Source organism: Girardinichthys multiradiatus, chromosome X (assembly GCF_021462225.1).
Source record: "Girardinichthys multiradiatus isolate DD_20200921_A chromosome X, DD_fGirMul_XY1, whole genome shotgun sequence".
NCBI lineage: Eukaryota > Metazoa > Chordata > Actinopteri > Cyprinodontiformes > Goodeidae > Girardinichthys > Girardinichthys multiradiatus.
In genome coordinates this window covers 20,678,275-20,699,722 of record NC_061817.1, presented here as the reverse complement: position 1 = coordinate 20,699,722, position 21,448 = coordinate 20,678,275, and the positions used below count along the sequence as shown (strand labels likewise).

General features: G+C 36.5%; 4 protein-coding genes across 5 annotated transcripts; 1 reads left to right on the top strand and 3 right to left on the bottom strand.

Annotated features, from left to right (window-relative positions):
* Window positions 1–18: 18 nt before the first annotated feature.
* LOC124862721 (60S ribosomal protein L3-like) lies at window positions 19–5,644 on the bottom strand. The gene is made up of 6 exons (XM_047356794.1): window positions 3,622–5,644; window positions 2,629–2,797; window positions 2,390–2,525; window positions 1,758–1,944; window positions 1,503–1,663; window positions 19–1,412 (listed from the first exon to the last, which is right to left on the bottom strand). Exons 1-6 carry the CDS (start codon window positions 3,896–3,898, stop codon window positions 1,260–1,262), a joined length of 1,083 nt encoding a protein of 360 aa, XP_047212750.1. The 5' UTR covers window positions 3,899–5,644; the 3' UTR covers window positions 19–1,259.
* Window positions 5,645–6,442: 798 nt separating this feature from the next.
* LOC124862718 (NADH dehydrogenase [ubiquinone] 1 beta subcomplex subunit 10-like) lies at window positions 6,443–8,795 on the top strand. The gene is made up of 4 exons (XM_047356791.1): window positions 6,443–6,641; window positions 6,754–6,892; window positions 8,366–8,505; window positions 8,605–8,795. The coding sequence occupies exons 1-4, from the start codon at window positions 6,494–6,496 to the stop codon at window positions 8,691–8,693; spliced, it is 516 nt and encodes a 171-aa protein (XP_047212747.1). The 5' UTR covers window positions 6,443–6,493; the 3' UTR covers window positions 8,694–8,795.
* A 1,465-nt stretch (window positions 8,796–10,260) lies between these two features.
* On the bottom strand, window positions 10,261–12,797 carry LOC124862714 (40S ribosomal protein S2). The gene is made up of 7 exons (XM_047356785.1): window positions 12,646–12,797; window positions 12,231–12,368; window positions 12,069–12,158; window positions 11,245–11,352; window positions 10,832–11,165; window positions 10,474–10,565; window positions 10,261–10,385 (listed from the first exon to the last, which is right to left on the bottom strand). The coding sequence occupies exons 2-7, from the start codon at window positions 12,363–12,365 to the stop codon at window positions 10,305–10,307; spliced, it is 840 nt and encodes a 279-aa protein (XP_047212741.1). The 5' UTR covers window positions 12,366–12,368; window positions 12,646–12,797; the 3' UTR covers window positions 10,261–10,304.
* Window positions 12,798–18,592: 5,795 nt separating this feature from the next.
* On the bottom strand, window positions 18,593–20,902 carry LOC124862716 (RING finger protein 151-like). 2 transcript variants are annotated; one of them, XM_047356787.1, is made up of 4 exons: window positions 20,477–20,902; window positions 19,758–19,927; window positions 19,565–19,661; window positions 18,593–19,196 (listed from the first exon to the last, which is right to left on the bottom strand). In XM_047356787.1, exons 1-4 carry the CDS (start codon window positions 20,477–20,479, stop codon window positions 18,723–18,725), a joined length of 744 nt encoding a protein of 247 aa, XP_047212743.1. In that variant the 5' UTR covers window positions 20,480–20,902; the 3' UTR covers window positions 18,593–18,722. The 2 variants fall into 2 exon arrangements, with proteins under 2 accessions (XP_047212743.1, XP_047212744.1); XM_047356788.1 differs by having other exon boundaries at window positions 19,758–19,903.
* Window positions 20,903–21,448: the final 546 nt, after the last annotated feature.

Genomic DNA, 21,448 nt, shown 5'->3' with positions numbered 1-21,448 from the left:
ACATGGTCTCTCCAATAATTACATAAATAGGAGCCTGAGGCATTTTTTAATTTCTGCTTTACAATTTCAGAGATTTTTATTAGTGCCAAGGAACATGACTCAGTAATCCATGGCTTCCTGTTTCTCTGAGTTACAAATATGGCAGACCAAAGAGGTCTACTTAGCCGTTTTAAAAAAATAAAAAGACAAAAGAACATGCTGTTTAAGTTCCAGTAAAGCAGGTATTAATCTTTGTGTCAAAAAATGGCCACAAAAACATGATCCCATTTGTTAGAGTTAGAACAATATTTAAAAATGTACGCATATGAAACAAACAGGGCTAGACATGGACCCATGTTTTTGCAAGGTTGTTTTTTCGCATTTTGTCATGTTACAACCACAAATTTTTATTCTTTTGTTGTGTATTTTATTGCGATTTAAAGTGATAGACTAACACAAAGTAGTGCACATTTATAAAGTAGAAGAAAACTGGAAAATGTGGTATCCATTTGGTATTCAGCAGCGAAGTCAATATTTGCAAAACCACCTTTTACTGCCATTACAGCTGTAAGTCTTTAAGGGTACATCTCTACCAGCTTTGTGCCTTTAGAGGCTGAAGTTGTTTGTCAATTCTTGTTTGCAAAACGGCTCGAGTGCAGCCAAACTGGGAGGAGAGTTGTGAGCAGCAACTTTTAGGTGTTATTGGAGATTCTCATTTGCAGTTTAACTGGGCCATTTTAACACATGAAGATGCTTTCATGTAAACCACAGCATTGTAGCTCTGGCTGCATGTTTAGGGTTGTTGCCCTGCTGGAGGGTGAACCGTCACCCCAGAACCAAGTCTTTTGCCACCTCTAACAGGTTTTCCTGTATTTCGTTCCTTCATCTACTAATAAAGAAAAGTTTGCCCAAATAATGCTGCCACCTTTCAGGATGATGTGCAGTGTTAGTTTTACTAATTAGATGTCTTTTAAAAGCAGTTGTTTTTTTTATTTATGTGAATCAGAGTAAAGGGCACACAAAGGCATGCCACACTTTACAGATTTTTATTTCTAAATAAAACCATGTATACTGTTGCTTTCACTTCACAATAATCCCATGCTTTGTCTTGGCCTATCACATAAAATCCAAACAGAAACAGCAAAGTTCAAATCTCACGATCACAGAATTGCAGCAAATCTTCCTATGTAAGGTAAGATTTTACTAGTGAACTGACAACTGGATTTATTTTAAGGCATTTTACTCATCTTTACCAGGAGTGCCAATAAAGGGGGAGGGTGCTACAAAAACATGAGTTTTATCTTAAGCAGTGACTTGAATTCAGAAAGTACCATTGGAGTGATGGTTTTCTGGCTGAGGTCGTAGTTAGTGGAGGCGTTTTTTTGCACCACCTTTCCATCCTGGATGTGAACACCTCTGCCAATACGGAATATCTGAGGACACAATAGAGAACCTCTATTTGGAGATATATTTATCATTTTGAGAAAATGCAAATAAACTATTGTGATCAGGTATCAGGTTACTTTCTTGTTGTTCTCAGTACGGTGCTGATAGCCTTTCTGACCGGCCCGAGCTACAGTGAAGTACACGCGTGCAGGATGCCAGGCACCAATGCAGGCCACCTTTCTCAGCCCCTTGTGGGTCTTTCTGGGGAGCTTCTTTGCGTGCCAGCAACTTGTCACTCCTAAAAGCAGAAGGCAGAGATACAGTCTACAGTATCTTCTCCTGTATACTATGGACAGCCCTGTTACTGCAACCACTTACAGCACAGTTCCTACCTTTGGAGCCGTGACCTTTGGTGACTCCAATGACATCAATCATCTCATCCTGGTAAAAGACAGCAGAAATGGTCACAGCTTTCTCCAGGTGCTCCTTGGCCCAGTCCACTTTATCTGGGACTGTGCCCCCATTCAGCTGCACCTCCATGATGTGAGCCTTCTTCTGCTTTATAGGCAGCAGTCTCATCTGGAAACAAAGGAATTAGTAGTAAAACGAGCTTTGAAGTCTTGGATTATTATGTCACCTGTCCATTTGAAAGATCTCTTGCTTTCCAACAGCTATAATTAGAGTTATTAGAGGTCATATTCCAAAGCATAAGGTGTTATCAACACTGCAAAAAATTGATCCATGAAGCATTTGTAAGATCTGTGGATTTTCCAAGCTTTGAATAATCTGGTTTAGGTGCCAGGATTGACCTTGAAAAATATTTTTAAACTAATATTTGAAATGTTACTCCAAAGTTCTCCTCCTCAGACTCACTGCGGTGGTCCAAGCCAACATGCTAAGGATTTAAAAGCTGTTCTGTCTATCTCATGTGGTCAGCATGCTCCTTTTGAAGTGGATGAGAAGGAAGAGAGTTGACTAGCTGTCATTACACTATGGCACTGAGGAACAGTTGGATTTAGCCCACCTGAGAGTGAACAATAACCCTGATGACTGAGCAGTACTTCTTCATCAGATTAAAATCCTTATCCAGCTGTTTGTTTCCGGTCTCGTCCTGCCACTTCTTGCTGTACTTGGTGAAAGCCTTCTTCTTGCTCTTCGCCCTGAAACACAGACAACCTGAGTGCAGGTATGTGAAAGAGACGGGTTTTAGCTGGTCTCTCAGTTAAGCATTGGTGTAGGTGATAAACGAACCACTGTACGCACCAGTTTTTATAAAATCGACGCCTGCATTCGTCACTGAGATGCTCAGCAAAGATGGTTTTCAGAGCACGCAAGCCCCGGACTGTTTGAATGTAACCCACAATTCCCACCACAATTACAGGAAGGGTCTCAATAATGGTGACAGCCTCGACTTCTTCTCGCTTTGATATCTCTGTAATATAGACACAAACGGAAAAGATTTTATTGAACATATACACAGTTCCAGTCAGAAATTTAGATACACTCATCAAAAAATTTTGTTAAATGTTCTTTTTGTACCTTTATTGTAATTCATGTGCAGATTTTTGCATGTTTCAACTGGTTTTCTGACAATTTATCTGTGATGAGCTCTAAGCCTTTGAGATTGGAAGGCCTCCTTGCCATCACCCCAATGTTAAGCTTCTTCCACAGATTCTCTATTAGATTCAAGTCGGGACTTTGGCTGGACCACTCCAAAAAGTGAATATTAATCCCAGTCAGAAGAAACATGTTGAGAAAATTAAAAGATTAATTTAAACCTAAATCTACAAGGGTTATGAGTAATTGTGGGCTTTATATGTGGACACCCATATGTTTAATTATGACTCTGTTTGGTTCAGAGAAAATTACTATAGATTCAAACTTATGGACCTAGTTACACTTTTTAAAGATTTTAAAAGTTTATTGACTTCCCACTTTGGAAATAATGGCTCAAATCCATTACTAAAAGACAAAAATTATTTTGAAATTCATGCTTATGATGACTTTGTGTATGTTTTTGACCAAAATGGTAATATTTACTATGAATTCAATATGGAATACAAAAGATAAAAGGTAATTTGACCACGCATATGACATAAATTAGCACACAGTAACTACATTTTTGTGATAGAACTTCATGGAAGTAAATCTAGAAGCTGAAAACTTTTATGCACTACTGTCATTGACACATTCCATTTAAATGTAATGTTTGTAGAAATATACATATGGTAGTTTCCCTAAAGTAGCTGTACGTACTTAGGCCAGGGCGGTGCACCTCCCTCAGAGTGTGGGTCATGCCAGCCTTATATCCCAGGAAGGCAGTGAGGTGGACGGGGTGGCTGGGGTTGTCTCTGGGCCACGTGCGTACCCTACCCCTGTGCTTTTTGCTGCGCCTGCGGGGCAGGAACCCCATGTGCCCGTGGCGTGGGGCGTGGAACTTGTGATGAGACTGAAAAACACCATCAACAGCACTGAATAGAAGCAGGAAAAATCCTGAACATCCATAAGACAGATAAAATTTGCTCTGAAACATTCCTTTTCCAGGCAAAGTTTACACTATTTAAACTACTTGACAATTTTTTTTTTCACATTCTGATATTTTTTAATAAAAGTAGTGCTAAGTTGTAATCTTGAATTAAAACCAGAGGTCATAATGCAAAGGCGTCTTTTAGCTTTAGAGGTCTCATATGAAATCTGTGTCCAAATCAGAACCAGAAATTCACACCATGGTAAAACTCAGACGATGGAGAGCACTTTACATAACCAGCCACTAATTTCACATGGTCTCCTCAGTGACAGCGATTACAATTTTTATTTAGTTTATTACTTCTAAATGCTTTCATGTGAAGGACAAGGACACAATACAATACCAAGATCAGAAATCAAGAACAACAACAACAAAAAAATCCCAAAGTAAGCAAAACTGCGACCCAATACTGACCATGACGCTGCAACCGTCCAGGCGAAGAATAGCAAGAGAAATGAACTAGTACTGCTACAAGTGTCCAAGTGTCACACATAAGGTGATACACAGACTAGGCACTCTAATTTGGTGTTTGGCCCCGTCCAAGAGACGTACGTATTCGCTTTCAAACAAGGAAATCATTGCCAAGTCCTGACAGTAGAAGACAGCTAGAGGGGAAAAGGGTAAAAAAAAGAAAAGGGTCAAAGCTCTGGGGCGGGTCAGGAGGCCCAGTCGACGGGAACCGTACAACCAATAAAGGAGAGAGGGAGAATAAAGAAGACTTAACTGTCATGAAACCAAGGTTTAATTGGACCCAGAAAGTGATTTATCCCAGCCTAGAGAATAAAGATTTTACCTCATACCAATGTGTTTTTACTGTGTTCTAATGCGAGAGAGATTTTGGATGTTGCTACCATTACCTGCTGTCAGAGTGTAGATAATTCCTTGGGTCTCTATGAGTGTGTTTACTTACTCATATGATCACGTTGTCAACTAAAAATAAACCTACTAGAAGATGCAATGTGACACAATACTATCTGAGTCATCCCAGAGAAGACTGGAATCAAATATTATCAAACACAGCTCACTCCTGAAGTTTATTTGAAAACTAACCTAGTGCAATCATTAGTCCTTTAGGGCTGAATCATTTTTCAAATGTACTTTTTCATATTAATGGCAATATCTGGGAACGTTTAATTAGTAACTCATGACAGTTTTTCTGTGGTATAAATTCAAAAAGGCCAGTCTTTTCTAAGCAGTGGGCACTAGACTAGAAGGGGAATCATGTTTATCTTGGCACCTTGCACACTTACTAGGAAGGTAAGGGAGGTTAAAACAAAAGGTTGTTGTTAAAAGAAAGCCACAAAAAGAGGTCTTCCTGTCACCGAGTCTTCATGAAACAGCTTTCAACTATCCACATGCCAGCTAATTGTTTGTGAGAAATGCCAGAAAAAAGAGCCTATTCTGTCCTACCATCACCAATGGAAATGTGTGGAGTTTGCTAAACAAAGGTGGTTCTGGCAAGAAACAAAGAATTTGCAGAAAAGCACCTCATGCTCACTGTTTCAAAAGACCCACAACCCTGGAAGGGTGGAGGATACCATATCTGTAAATTGATGTGAGATATGCTCTTTCAGTATATTCCTAATTAAACAGCAGAAGAAATTATATGAATTCTCTTCATTGTACTTCATGTTAAAATGATTTAAATCACAATACCTTACATTAAGCTTTCTATCAAAGGCCAAAATTGCTAGAATCCAACAAATAAATACTTTGTTAAAGGAACATGTATGTGATTGTTTAAATAAAGCTGTAATAAATACAATAAATAAATAAATAATTTATCAATATTTAAACCACTGTCATTATTTTATTTGAAACACAAATCAATAACTATTCAATCATTAATTAAACTTGAATTCATTATATTAAAATCATATCGCAGTATTTTATTTTTTCATAATCCATGTCCTACAATTCATCTGCACGTGCTGTGCAGAAGAATCACTGTCTATAAAAATTTGAGGCCTATCGACTGACTTTAATTAGTTAGGCTGACAGATCAAATACATTTAAAATGTGCTGCAAAACATGAGTATGGGCTAATTAAATCCATACTAATTAAATCTTGGACGGGGGCCAACAATTATATTTTATCATTTTAATCAATGACTATTTCCACATTTATTAATCAAACCATTTAAATGTTTACATTGTATTTCCAGTTTCATTTACATGATATAATATTTAAAAATTAAGAAATTATTCATTTATTGAACCAAAACCAAATTCCTTGTGTGTCACAAACTTGGCAATAAAGCTGATTCTGATTCTGAATTGTGGCACTTTTGACCCTCGGTAGCTCTCGAGCACCATCTATTGGATTTAAACGGTATAACAATGCAACCTATTACCATTATCCGTCGACCTCCATGTTTTAAATATACTCGTCAAGAAAAGCAGTAGTAATTTTTCATTAAAATCGCTTTTCAAAGATAATCTTAAAATATATCCACAGCTGCTAAATGAAATTTTAACCTTTTCTTTTGGTGACCTCTAATTCGCCATTGTGCTGTGAGTATCACGCATGCGCCACCTCGAAAGGAGCTGTCGAGGTCGAACTGTAGGGTCTGTGTTATCTTGATCAAAACAAGGCACAAAATGCCCAAAGACTTTGATACAGAAGCGTACCCAGAGCCTCCACGGCAGACTCCAGTCGTGGATAAGCAGACTGCGCTGCCAAACCCTGCTCTAATCCTGTCTAAAGTCTTCTATTACACCGTGGACCTTCCTGTCACCACATTTAGAGGTAAGAGAAGCTAACTGGGCTAACAACAGGACACCGTACAAGCTAACATTTCTTTCATTTGGTTTTACCTGTGCCTGTGCTCAGCATGAGGCTTCTTTCACTCTTTCTCCAGATACTATTGACAGCATTCGGTCGAAAAACAAGCTGGTTTACTACCACCAGAAGTTCCGCCGTGTGCCCGACCTAACGGAGTGCCAGGAGGGAGATTACCCCTGCTACTACGAGGCAGAGATGCAGTGGAGGAGAGACTAGTGAGTCAAACCAATGATACAGAAACTTTAGCAAGGCATTGTATGTGTGAATATAAGACTAAAGCATGCAACGTATTTCTTATACTAGAACAAAATCCTAAAGGATCTAATTAAAGGAAACCTTCAGGGTCTAAATCTGTAAAACATAAACACGGATGTGCTTATTGGTAAACATGGGCCTGCGTCCAGCATCTCTGGGGCCACATGTGGTTCTTCAGACCCTCCAAAGCGGTTCGACATAACTGCAGCCAAAACTAATATTGAAATGAGGAACGTTTGAAATTGTAAGTGTAATAAAAAGGCAAATATTAGCAGGTTTTCAAGAAATTATTTTTATTTAAATAGAATGACAACAGAATACCATTAATAGTACAAGGAATCCTGATTTTGCTCAGTGAGTTCTGTCATTTTTTCCTCATTAGGGCCACAAATTGCATGCTTTTTTCTCTTTTTTTTTTTTGTAAATATGAAATTAGGGCAGCAACTAATGGTTATTTTGGTAATTGCTTAATCTGCCGACTATTTTTTGAATTGATCGATTAATAATCGGAGAGCAAAAGGTGCTTGATAGCAGATTTTTTTTTACAGGATTTGTACTAGGTGAAACTAAAGCTATGCCACTTGAGGAGTTCTGGATAGATCATATTTACAGACAAGTTTTTCATCTTTAATGCAAAATGTATAAAGTTTTTGTACAATTTTTGCCCAATTATTGCTCTGAGTGGGTTGTTCTTTCAGGAAATGGCATGTTTTAGAGTCTGTATACACCTTTGAGTTATTAAATTAGTCGATGATTATTTCAGTAAACGATTAATCTGATTAATTGTTTCAGCCCTACATGAAATTTACCATTCACTGTATTTTTTCAAAGTGTTGAGATTTTTCATCTAAAATCAAAATATAGTAATAAAGTCATGGCTGTTTAGCTGTACTATAAACACTTTTTGTATTGTAGGAACATCTTTTTTTAAAGGATCAAGTAGCTTTTGTGACTCTAGACAAGCTATTTAGTGAGTGAGGTGGCTCTAAAGGTTGCTGAACCTGGTTTATGAGGAAGAAATCTTAAAACCACATGGGAAAAATCTTCTCAAGTGGCCAATGCCTGCTATGTTTTAAAGCACAGTGACAGTGTCCTATAAAGACAAGGAGACTTGTCAGAATTTGCTTTTTTTCTGATTGAAAACCAGCCTGCAGATAGCACTGAGTGGAACATAAGATCCCCCTGGAATGGCATCAAGAATTCAGATGTAACATTTATATACCTGTTACAGAAAGACCAGTTTTTTTCAAGTTTGCCTTTCCCAGTTTAAAAGAAAAGGACAGCTTCTCACCATCTTACTTCCAAAAATTTGGGGATTTTGTTCATTGGTTTACAGGATCAAATAAAGATGTCCGACGGAGAAAACATACATTAGTATTTCTGTGGAAAGTGAGCTTAGTTATAACCGTGGGTTACTGTTTTTCCCACCACAGTAAGGTGGATCAGGAGATTGTGAAGGTGGTCCAGGAACGAATGAGGGCCTGTCAGCAGAGAGAAGGGAACAGCTACGAGCAGAACTGCACCAAAGAAATCCAGCAGTTCCATGAGGTGACCAAGAATTTCCAGTCACGCTGTAAGTGTGAAAACTTGGACACATCTAGAGTATGTTTATGCCTATGAAATTGTTTTCAGAGTCCCAATATGTTTTAATTATGGCCTAATTCTTTTCCAGATGGAGATCTTGGAGCGTATGCTAGCGCGAAGAAGTGTCTAATGAAGCAGAAAGAGCGAATGATGGCAGCTCAGGCCCAGAGTGCTTAAGAACAGTTCTCTTTCTGTCCAGTGTATCAATTGTAAAATAAATTTATGTGATTATTTTCACAGTCTTACTTCCAATAAATGCGTGGTAAGGTTATATGCCAACATTTAAGTGCACAACTTCATTTTTTTTTTCACAAACCAAATCTTTGTTTAACCAACAATAATCAATCAACTAGCTGCTAACCTAACCTGCTCCATGTTGTGAAAAATATATTTGGTTAAGCTGATTTCATCAAGTATAATTAAAGTATAAAGGCTGTTTTTTTAAATAACCAAACTATCCTTTGTAAACCAGTTCAGATTGTGATAAGGGATGGATTTTCATTCATTAAAAAACTTTTATTTCTTACGTTTGTAATGTAAAAAAAAAAAACTCAAATACATTAAGGGATATATAATACTGTAAACTTTGTTTTTCCGTCTCAAAATGTTCAGACTCAGATCAGTTGCTGTTTCATAGCTTTTTAATATCTGGACAACCTTGGATCTGCTGTATTCCAAAATCAAAAATACTAAGTTAATTATAGACTAATTTATTGTTATGAGAAAAGATTCTCTCAAAAGCAGTTTATCATCTACAATCTAGTTTTTAATTGATCTGCCAGGAACTCAGATACCAAATGGATCAATTAGCTGGACTTGGGTTGGGCCAAATCAACACTAAAATACATCTTGATTTATTTTTCCATAATACAGAAAGTCTGGAAACCTATTCTGTTCATATGTACAGGTTTTTGTAAAAAAAAAAAGTACCACTGCTAATTTCACATCACTTAACCTAACATCCACATTAACTGTACAGAGTAAGAAAAAAACAGTAAACTGGTAACTGTATGTTTAACGTCTCATTTGGCCATACATTTATTGGTCATACACAAGGCTAATAAACATTATGGCCAAATTTGATTTTCTAGTAGATGGCCTTTCAATTGTAGTTTAAGCTGCTTTTTGGCCTGATGTTTTTATGCAAATTTAACCTTTTTCTAGGCTTATTTTCAGTTTTAACCCATTTAATGTCTAGATTGAAGAGTTTTAAGTCCCATTTTTTCAAAAAAAAAAAAAAAAATTCAGCACTACACTTCCTCATTAAACCAGCCCAGTATTCTGTCCATGAAATAGACCCATGAATCCTACTTGAAGGTGAAACACTGTCTTTATTCATGTTACCCCCTCCTAACAGATGGGATTCTTTAATCTTACAATCAGCAGCACCACTTTTCTTTATTGCTTCAGCTATCAAAGCAATAAAACCAGGTGTTAAGAATGGGATCCATATTTCACTAACTTTTTAATAACAGTTCCTATATAAAGGGTTCCCACAAATATCCTTTCTTAAACTCATGCTTACATTTCTAGAGTAAAATGTGCTTTTTTAGTAACTCAAACCACTTATGGGTGAAATGTTTGGGATGTCACTTTAATATAAAAATCGACATAAAAGTTGAAGTCCAGAAACACACGTTTCCCCCATATTTTTCCAGACCTAGAAAACTAAATTCAAATTCCATCATCTGCCAGACTGCAAAGAAAACCTGTCCACTACACAAAAAACCCATAATGCATCAAGTGGTCTATCAGAACGTTTATTCAACAATGTTCTGTACAAAATATTTAGGAGGTAGGAGCTGGCACAGTCTGGCCCCTCTGCACAGACACCTTGGTGTGAGTCTTGGCCAGATGGTCAGTGAACTCCTGAAATAAAACAAAAAAAATAAATCATTTTAATCAAACTGTTCATACATGATTTTGTTTAAGAAATCAAGGCATTTGTTGTACTGACCTGGTATGGAGACTTTGTGAAAATTGTCTCTTTCCACAGATCAGGGGTCAGGTAGCTGTAGGTCTTTGAGATGGCATCAAAGGTGGCCTTAGCTGTGGGTGATAACAATTAGTAGAAGCAAAGAAAAGGAGTAACAAACAAAACTCTTGTAGGGAGAAAGAAAAAAAAAATGTTGAATACAATAATTTTGGGAACAGCGAAGACGACTGAAACATCTTCCAGCCGTGCGATATTCGTTCTTTTCTCTCCTGATAAAGACGACAGCAGCACCACTGAGGAGGTGAAGCTGAGCAGAGCAAGGAGAAACTCAAAGACACTGTTCTGCATTCGCACTCTGAAACCCAAAGAGGAATCTTACCAAAGTTGCCGAGGGTGGCGGTGCAGCCCCTGGCAGAGGTGTAGCAGTCATCAATACCAGCCATCATGAGAAGCTTTTTGGGCACAGGGGCGGACACGATTCCAGTACCGCGGGGAGCCGGGATAAGACGCACCAGTACAGAGCCACAGCGGCCCGTCACCTTGCAGGGCACAGTGTGGGGTTTGCCAATCTTGTTACCCCAGTAACCCCTTCTGACTGGAACGATTGACAGCTTGGCCAGGATGATGGCTCCACGGATGGCTGTGGCTACCTCCTTGGAGCACTTCACCCCCAGACCAACATGGCCGTTGTAATCACCAATGGCAACAAAGGCCTGAAGACAAAAAGGGACCACATTGAAGGGTAACCATGCAACAAAATGAGTTACACAAACATTCAGGCTCGACATTTACCTTAAACCTTGTGCGCTGACCAGCCCTAGTCTGCTTTTGGACAGGCATGATCTTAAGGACCTCATCTTTCAGACCTGAACCCAGGAAGAAGTCAATGATCTCAGACTCCTAAAAAAGAAAAACAGACATTACACTTTATCATCTGGAGTCCTACACATGTTAATGTTCAAAATCAGGTACTTTCAAGGTTCTGATTCTTAGATTTCCATGTCAACTTTAGGTCAAAATGTAGTACGATCACAAAAAGAGGCAGCTTGAAGGGTGGACAATGACAGAGGGATTTATTAGAGTGAAAGTGATAGGATTGACCGATGTAGGGAAAGATGAGAGACCGGAGACATGGGTGGAAGGATGGAAAAAAGATGACAAATGGTAGATGAATCCATCAAAGGATGCAATTGATAGATCAACACATTGACCTCTTGAAGGAAAAGATGGACTGGGTGAACAAATGAAGGAAGGATGTAGAGATTAAGGGACATGTCCAAGGCGAGATGGACAAAGGGAAGAAAGGACAAAAACAGAACTTTTAAAATGATGGACAGCTTCATAACTTTCTAGAATAAATTCCAGCTGGGGCAGATGGAACAATAGTTATGGCACATATTAGCATTATTTTTCTAACACTGGCAGAAAATTTTAGAAAGCTTGTCATGTGGATAACGTAGCACAGAATAAAATTAATTTAATCTTCTCCAGACCATGTAAGCCCTTGATTCCCCTCACAGAAATGTATATTTCTGAACAATTCGTAAATTTCACACCAAGTAGCAATCTTTACTGTCCCACTGATGTTAAACCGAGGCATCTGTTAAGCATCTTACCTTGATGGGCAGAGAGTACAGATAGATTTCCTCCAGGGTCTTGATCTTCATGTCCTTAACAAGGCGGCCCAGCTTGGTGACGGGGAACCACTACGAGGAGGAGAGAGCATTAATTTCTAAAATAAATTCAATTAAGTTTAACTTGAATAAAATAAAACCTACCTCCTTGTCTTCGGACTTGCCACCCCGAGCACCGCGGCCCCTTCCACGACCTCTGCCGCGTCCACGGCCACGACCGCGGCCACCTGCGCCAAAACCTCCGCGAAAACCTCCTCTACCACCGGCGTCGTCCGCCATTTGCTGTACATGTCAAAAATAAAATCAAACATTAGGTCAATTACTTAACAGGGATAAATTATGAGTCTAATTATGAACAGCAGACATGAGCATCGCCTCCATGTTTAGATTTCATATTTCCTTTTAAAGTATAATTTTAGCTCATATCTACCTTTAAATATCAGCAGATAAATAAGAGAAAATGTGTACGTGTTGGATTAGATGTTAAATTAACGTGTTTCGTTGAACGATGTACGAGATAATTAAAGATTTCAATACAAAAGCGGACATGTCCACTTACGTGATCAGTATGACAGGAAGAAGGCCCATGAGGAAGTTCCGCCGGGTTTTATCTGAAACGTGTTATCGCGATGTTTCCGTAATGAGAGAATATGCTCTCTGCGGGCTCTTCTTCTTCTTCTTCTGTGTTGTTTTTTGGCAGTTGGCAAATAACTTGAAGATGTGCATTACCACCACCGACCGGTATGGAGTGTGGTTCTTCATGGTTTTAAATCTTATTTACTATTACAACAATCAAATTTTATTTATTAATTTAGTGCTTTTGAAAAATCTAATTATAATTTGAATATGTTTGCTACCTAAACTTCTTTGCAAAGTATCTCTCAATATAAAATTTTCTTTAATACCTACAAATTCTCTCCTTAAAATTGTTCTTTCTTGTTCATATTTCTGACACTTCAATATTACATGTTCTATTGTTTCCTCCTCTCCACAATAATCACATTTTCCTGTATTATGTTTCTTTATCTTGAACAATGTAGAATTAAGTCCTGTATGTCCTAGTCTTAATCTTGTAATTAATCTTTCCTCTTTTCTACTCCTTCTTCCTGTTCTTACTTCTCCTACTATCTTGTTGATTCTATAAAACCATCTTCCTTTCTTTTCTTCATCCCACCTTTTTTGCCATTCTTTCCTGATTCTCTGTTTAATTATATTTCTTGCCTCTGACCTACTAATATTTATTATAAAGCTAATGTTGTTTTGTGTTGCCTTCTTTGCTATCCTGTCCGCCATCTCATTCCCTCCAACTCCTACATGTGCTGGTACCCATAAAAACACTAATATTAATCCCATTCTTTGTATTCTAAATAAAGTAAGTTTTATTTCCAACAAAATGTCTGGTCTACCCTCTGAATGATTATGTTTTAAACTTAATAATGCTGAACTTGAGTCTGAACAAATGATTGTTTTTAATGGTTTTATATCCTCCACCCACTGCACTGCTAACAATATGGCTAATAATTCTCCTGAATATATCGATAATCCATCTGTAATTCTTTTTCCTACTTTTATTTTAAATTCTGGTATTACAAATGCTACTCCTATTTTTTCATCTGTTTTTGATGCATCTGTGTAAATCTGGACATAATGATAGTAATTGTTTATATATTCCTGTATTATACTTGAATCTAATCTACATTTTGGATCCTTTTTCTTTTCCATCAATGCCATATCCACCACTGCTTCTGGTAACAGCCACGGTGGCACTACTGGCAAAGGCAACATTAAACTTATTTCTTTTTCATATATTTGAAATTTTTCTGCTATATTATTGATAATCCAACCAAAACTCTTAACTTGTTTTTTTTCTTTTTCCCAGCATGGTTTTAAAATATCACGTGTGGGATGATCCGGATTATTGCTTTGTAAATTTATCCAGTAATTTAATGCTAACTGTTTCCTTCTTAAATCTAATGGCATCTCTCCCATCTCTACCTGAAGTGCTGCTATTGGAGTGGTTCTGATTGCTCCTGTACAAATTCTTAAAGCTTGATGTTGTATATTGTCTAATTTTATAAGATGAGTGTTTGCTGCTGATCCATAAATTATACTTCCATAATCAATATTTGATCTAATTAATCCTGTATAAATTCTTTTTAATGATGTTCGATCGGCTCCCCAATCAATACCAGCCATACATCTCATAATGTTTAATATTCTTTTGCATTTATCTATGATTTTTTCTATATGTACTTTCCATATAATTTTTTCATCAAACCATATACCTAAAAATTTTATATTTTTTACTTGTTCTAAAACTTGATTGTATAATTTTAGTTTTATATTTTCTCTTTTCCTTTTCTGTGTAAACACCATTACTTTTGTTTTTTCCACTGAGAATTTAAATCCCCATTGATTTGCCCATTGTTCTATTCTAATAATCTCATCCTGTATTTTATTTTCAATAAATTTGATATTACGACCCCTTTTCCATATAGCTCCATCATCTGCAAATAGTGAGCAACCGACGTCCTTACCAATATTTTTAAATACATCATTTATCATTATAGAAAACAATAACGGACTTATAATACTTCCTTGAGGAGTACCATTATCTATTATATATTTATCTGACAATTCTTGACCAATTCTTACTTGTATTGTTCTATTTGATAAAAAATCTTTAATCCAGTTAAACATTTTTCCAGTAATACCCATTTTATTTAATTTAATTAATAATCCTTCAACCCACATCATGTCATATGCTTTTTCTATATCAAAAAATACAGCTACTACATTTTCTTTGTTTATTTGTGCTCTCCTAATTTCATATTCTAAACATAATGCAGAGTCATTTGTGCTTCTCCCTTTTCTAAACCCATTTTGATTTCTAGATATATATCCATTAATATTTAAATAATATGTTAATCTATTATTAATCATTTTTTCCATTATTTTACAAATATTTGATGTTAATGCGATCGGTCTATAATTTTCTGGTTTTGTGTTATCTTTTCCTGGTTTAGTTATTGGAATAATTATTGCTTCCTTCCAGCTCTGTGGCAGCTCTCCCTCCTCCCAGACTTTATTGTATAATTATAATATTTTGTCTTTTGCTTTGTCATTAAGATGTTCAATCATCGCATAGTAAATTTGATCTTTTCCAGGTGATGTATTTTTTGTTTTCCTGGTTACAAAGTTCAATTCTCCTTGTGTAAATGGTTCATTTATTAATTTATTTGTATCTACGTTATTTTGCATTAAATCTTTATATTTCATCTTTGTGATTTCCCTACCTTTCTTTCCCTCTTCACTAATATTATTTGAACTATGAATTTTACTAAATGTTTTAGCTAATATTTCTGCTTTTTCTTTATCTTCCATTATAGTTATATTATCTATTTTTAATATAGGATATCCATATTCTTTTCTAATACCCTTCATTCTTTAATCGTTTTCCAAATTTGATCAATTTTTGTTTCTCTCCCTACGGTATTACAAAAGTTTCTCCAATATTCTCTTTTTGTATGTTTAATGATCTTTCTTACCTTTGCCTGCTTTCTTTTGTACTCAATTAAATTCTGATAAATTGGGTTACTTTTTAACATTTTAAATGCTTTATTTCTTAATTTTATTACTTCACTACAATCTTTTGTCCACCATGGCACAATTTTTTTATCGTTCTTTCTTCCTCCTTTTTTATTGATTCTTCTGCAGCCTGTAATATTTTTTTACAGATATTTATATTTAAACTATTTATATCAATTGACTCATCTATTTCTTCCAATTTCTTTTGACTTAAATATTTAAATTTTTCCCAATCAGCCTTATTAAAGTTCCATCTTTTATATAATCCTGTATTCCTGTTATTTATTAATATTCCTGTTATGATTTTAATGGGGTAATGATCACTACCTACTGTTGTATCTTTGTCAATGTCCCACTCACAGTTATTGGCTAAACAATTTGATACTATTGTTAAATCAATCACAGACTCTGTACCTGTTTTTACATTAATTCTTGTTCCTTTTCCATCATTTATACATACCAAATTTTTTATTTCCATTATTTCTTCAATAACTTGTCTATTTTTATCATTACATTTTCCCCATAATGTGCTGTTAGCATTAAAATCTCCACACCAGATTACTTTTCCTTCTAAGTATCCCATTAATTCATCCATCAACTCAAATGATAATATTTTACATGGATTATAAAAATTTATTATTTTACACTTTTCCTTTTTATTGTAAATTTCAACTACTATATATTCTAACTCTTTGCCTTTTCCTAATATCTGATATTGTATCCCTTCTTTTATAAATATTCCACATCCTCCTCCACTTCCTTCTATTCTATCCCTTCTGATACTATTATACCCTTTAAACACAAAATCTAGGTTTGGCTTTAACCATGTCTCCTGTATACATATAATTTCTGGTTTTTCTTCAATTCCATCTATATACCCTTTAAATTCCTGTCCATTAGCGATTAAGCTTCTTTCATTCCACTGTAATATTATCATATGTTTCTATCAGCTGGGGTTCCTCCTTGCCTTCCATCTGTTTCCAACTTTTTATTAATGTTTTCCCAAGATCCTTCTTTAAACCCTAAGAACTTTTCTGCTCCTCTGACTATTATTTTAATCTTTTCTGTTTTGTGTTTAGCCTGTTCAGTGCAGTTAATGACATAAGCTATGAATAATATCAGTTTTTCCACAGACATTGTAACATTTTCCTCTGATTCTACTTTTCTTTGTTGATAAGCTGGAATCCTAATTTGACCTTCATCCCTTGATCTTTCTTTCTGTACATTTTTGACTGCTTCGGCATAGCTTATGTTTTTAGTCATTTTAATTTGTTGGATTTCTTTTGCTTTCTTCCTTACCTCACATCCCCCGAATGTAACTCTATGTTGCCCTCCACAATTGCAACATTTTTCCTGCACTTCTTCCCCACAATCTTCAATTCTGTGATCTTCTCCACACTTTGGACATCTTTGTTTTCCTTTACAGACAGCTGCTATGTGACCATATCTCTGACATTTAAAACATCTTAGTGGTGGAGGAATGAAAGGCCTCAAAGAAAAACTCAGATATCCTATTTTAACATTTTGTGGCAACACCTTTTCTTCAAAATCTATTAAAATTGACAGGCTTCCTACTCTTTCACCATTTACATTTTTTGTCAGTCTTTTGAGATTTTTTACCTTTGCACCAACAATGCTTTTTTTTAACTTGTCTATATCTTCCTCCATAGGAATGCCATAAATTACCCCCCGAATGATTTTATCTTCTCCTATAATCTTCCTCTCTGTCACTGTTTTCTTGCAAATGTTTTCCACTTGTAAAGCCTTTCTTCTTTGTTCTTCAGTTTTACACACCACCAGTATATTTCCATCTCTCAAGACCTTCACCATTTCAACATCTCCTATCTTTTTTTTAATTTCTCTAGATAGTGAAATAGGACTCAGGTTCTCTTTTTCTTCTTCATTTTTTATCTTTAATATTATTTTACATTCTTCCCTTCCGATTTTCCTCCTAACTACTCTCTCTTCTTCAGAACTGTTTTCTTCCAACTCTCTTTTACTCCTTTGGCTGTCTAACATTTTCCCTTCTTCTGCTTTACCTCATCCGCGTCCTCTCCCTCTACTTACTGGCGTCCATTCATCAAAGTCCATATTATCCTCCTGTGTATCCATTCTGAACCATTCACATACCAGTTTATGCCTTTTACTGCCACTTCCAAAAGTAAATAATTTCTACCACTGTGGGGTTCTAAGTAGACCAACGTTTTCAGATCGAAGTTTCGCGCCAAGATCCTGCCTCCAACCAATCCTTTTCCGGGTTCAACCAACAACCGTTTCCATGAGATCAGTCAGGAAGGAATGCTGGATAACTACTCACAAATGTTTTCGAAAATCTGGCCCGGGCTCTTCTTCTTCTTCTTTCTTTTTTTTATAGCGGTTTGCAAACAACTTTTAGGTGCATTACCGCCTCCTTCCACTCTGCTGTCTCTATTGGTAGCTTCCAAATATGACACCCTCCGAATTTATGCTTTTGTATCTAATTTTAAAATTATAAAAACGTAAATTTACAAAATTGCTTTGATAAATGCTGCGAACGTGTACTTGTTCGCTTTCCAATGCCCTGCTTGGTTTGAACAATTCAAAGAAAATAATATTTTCATTATAATTATCAGTCACATTATTGGCCTTATTTTCAAGTTCCCTTTTAATAACTATTTTTTTTCAAGTATAAGAATTGTCATATAATTGCAATAACATAACAATTCCTACTTTCTTTTTGATCATTCCTTACAATATACAATTATTTATATCCTATTAATTAATTAATCTTCCTGAAAATAAAATATAATTACTCCTGTATTGTTTGGCTCACAAGTGAAAGTAATCGAAAGTATTAAAGATTTTGAATTTATTATAATTGTCAATATCATTCAAGTTTCGATTTATTCTCTACTCCTCCAAGCAAGATGCGCAGACAATTCAATGTTGAATAATTTATTTAAAAATAATTAAAACTACAGTACAAAATTGTCAAATAATCATTCATTTTAAGCACATCACCTGCAGGAAACAAACACAAGCAGGAGAACACAAGAGCAATGTGCTCCCTTAACAGTTGCTGTTGCTGCTTGAAGTCCCACTGGAGCTGCTGCTGCTGCTCTCTCCAAGGTCCACCTCCTCCTCCACCTCATGCAAATCATCCATTACCTCCAGGCTTTCACATATTAATCCTATTTGCCTCCTCATGTGGGCCATGGTGCTTTGCATTCTCCTCATCTTCCTCTGTAGGGTCGTAGCAATAGCTCTGTGGTTCCTCTGCCTGGTCTCATACTCCTGCCTCAGCTGTTTGTAGCAGTTGTGCTGAGCCTGGGTGCTGTGAGTGAGTATTGTCCCACAACCCATGTGGCAGGGCTGCCGCCAATGCTCGCAGTGGCGTGCGTGGGTTTCCAGGTCCCTGCGGAGAAGCTGCGCTCTGCAGCCCTGGTACGGGCAGGGGATAAGCTCATACAGACAGCCCATGCTGTGACAGTACTGCTCTGAGAGGGTGAAGGTTTCTGTACATCCACGAATCTGGTTTTTACACTGTGACAGAGGCACATACACACAGATCTTTAATAATTAGTCAGTCAGTCAGTCATTTTCTACCGCTTATTCCATAGTGGGTCGCGGGGGAGCTGGTGCCTATCTCCAGCAGTCTATGGGCGAGAGGCAGGGTACACCCTGGATATCTTTAATAATTACATAATTCAAATTCGGCAGGGTTACTACAACTTTTATTAATTAATTAAAAGAAATTCTGGAACTAAATATTACATTTGCAATGCCAAGTTTGGTTGAGTGATTAGTCAGTCATTTGAAATTTAAAAAAACAAAACAAATACTGTTTATTCAATTAGATATTAAAGGAAACGACAGCTTACAAATACATTTAAACTAGTTACATTTCCTACCTTTATTTTCATGCGTCCAATCGATTTGCTCAGCTTGAACATGACAAAGATCAAGCTTGAATTTACTGGTTTCCTGCAGCAGGGGCAGGTCTCCTGTCTACACAAGACAAATGTATTTTAGTCCTTATTTCTTGACTTGAAAGACAAATTAAAGTTCATTTACAGTACTGATCAGATGCACAGCATTCTGGACCTTTTTAGCCACTGTAAGATGCATTTCTTGCAGAAGATGTGGTGGCACGCACTTCTCACTGGACATCTGAAGACCCCCTGACAAATGGTGCAGATCAAATCGTAGTCTGGAGGGTCCACAAACAGCTCCACATCATAGCCCCCACTCTGTGTTGAAACGTCTGGGTCAGCCTAGATATGTGCAGTATATATATTTCAAAAGTGTATTGCAAGATAGATTTTGTTGAATATTTTTTGGTTATGGAGCAGAGGGATTTTAAGCCAAAACTGAGACAACTGAGGAGGACATTTATATATGAAACAGTGTGATTTCTGTACAGCAAATGTACACTGTGCCCCACAGTTCCCCACAACAGTTTCTTAGCATAAAAGAAGGGACAACAGCACAGAATTGTTCTGGAAAGTCATATGACCAATCCCATGATTACAAAAATAAATACTATCACAGAGCAATTTTTTTCTGTTTGTGTCACAGTAACTATAAAAAATATCTCTTATTACAGCATCATGTTTATGTGAGGTTTTAATTCCTTCAAATATGAACCCTAATAATTAGAATTATTAGATTATTTGCTCATGGCTTCACTTTGTTTTGAGCCTTCACTCTCAGAGATGTTCCCATGCGTAGATATTTCAAATCCAATTTGTTTATTTTATCCTGAATAAAAATAATCTAGAATAATACATACAACAACCAAATAGAAACTGCTGTTTACTTACCATGACAACTCTTCGTCCCTTATAGTGTTTCCATTCTCGCCGCTGCTTTACTCCACATTATCGATCTCTCACATGTCACTCACAGACACACACCCTTGTTATCAATACAACACACACATGAACATTCCTGACAGAACATGAAGGAAGGAGTGCGCTCGGACAAATAGACTGTAGTTTTTACTGTGGGCAGCGTCATTTCCCTGCTGTTCTAGCACCAAACTCTGGCTTCCCGTGTATAACGGGGACTTGCGCCTGCCTATTGTTGTGACTAAGCAGAATAAAAACAGTTAAAACAGTCTAGGTTCATCTTAGTAACCCAATTAACTAAAAGAAATGTCACTGCTATGAAAAGGAAAACGTTGAGCGTTATTTTCAAGCGTAGCTAGCTAACAGGTCGGCACGTTAATGAAGCCACCATATTGGAGAGGGACCCTGTCATCACATAATTAAGTGTTCTAACGTTCCCATCTTCAGATAAGATAGATAGATAGATAGATAGATAGATAGATAGATAGATAGATAGATAGATAGATAGATAGATAGATAGATAGATAGATAGATAGATAGATAGATAGATAGATAGATAGATAGATAGATAGATAGATAGATAGATAGATAGATAGATAGATAGATAGATAGATAGATAGATAGATAGATAGATAGATAGATAGATTTTTTTAAATTACATTAGGTCTAGTTACCTGTTACCTGGTTTTATATCCCCTACTTTATTTTAAGACTATGATGTTTTAAAGGATACATTTTTTTGAGGGGGGGTTGTTTATCAAGATTTTCATATTGTAACATTGTGGGCCCAACACTGCAATGACTTCTTTGCAGTGGCGTGTTCCTTAACTATCTAGTTTTTTAGTTGCTGTATTTTCCATGTGACAAAGATCAAAAACTTCTGAATTATAAAACTAAAAATGTCATCGTGCAAACCACAATCGAGTTTTAGTTTTCAAACTAGTC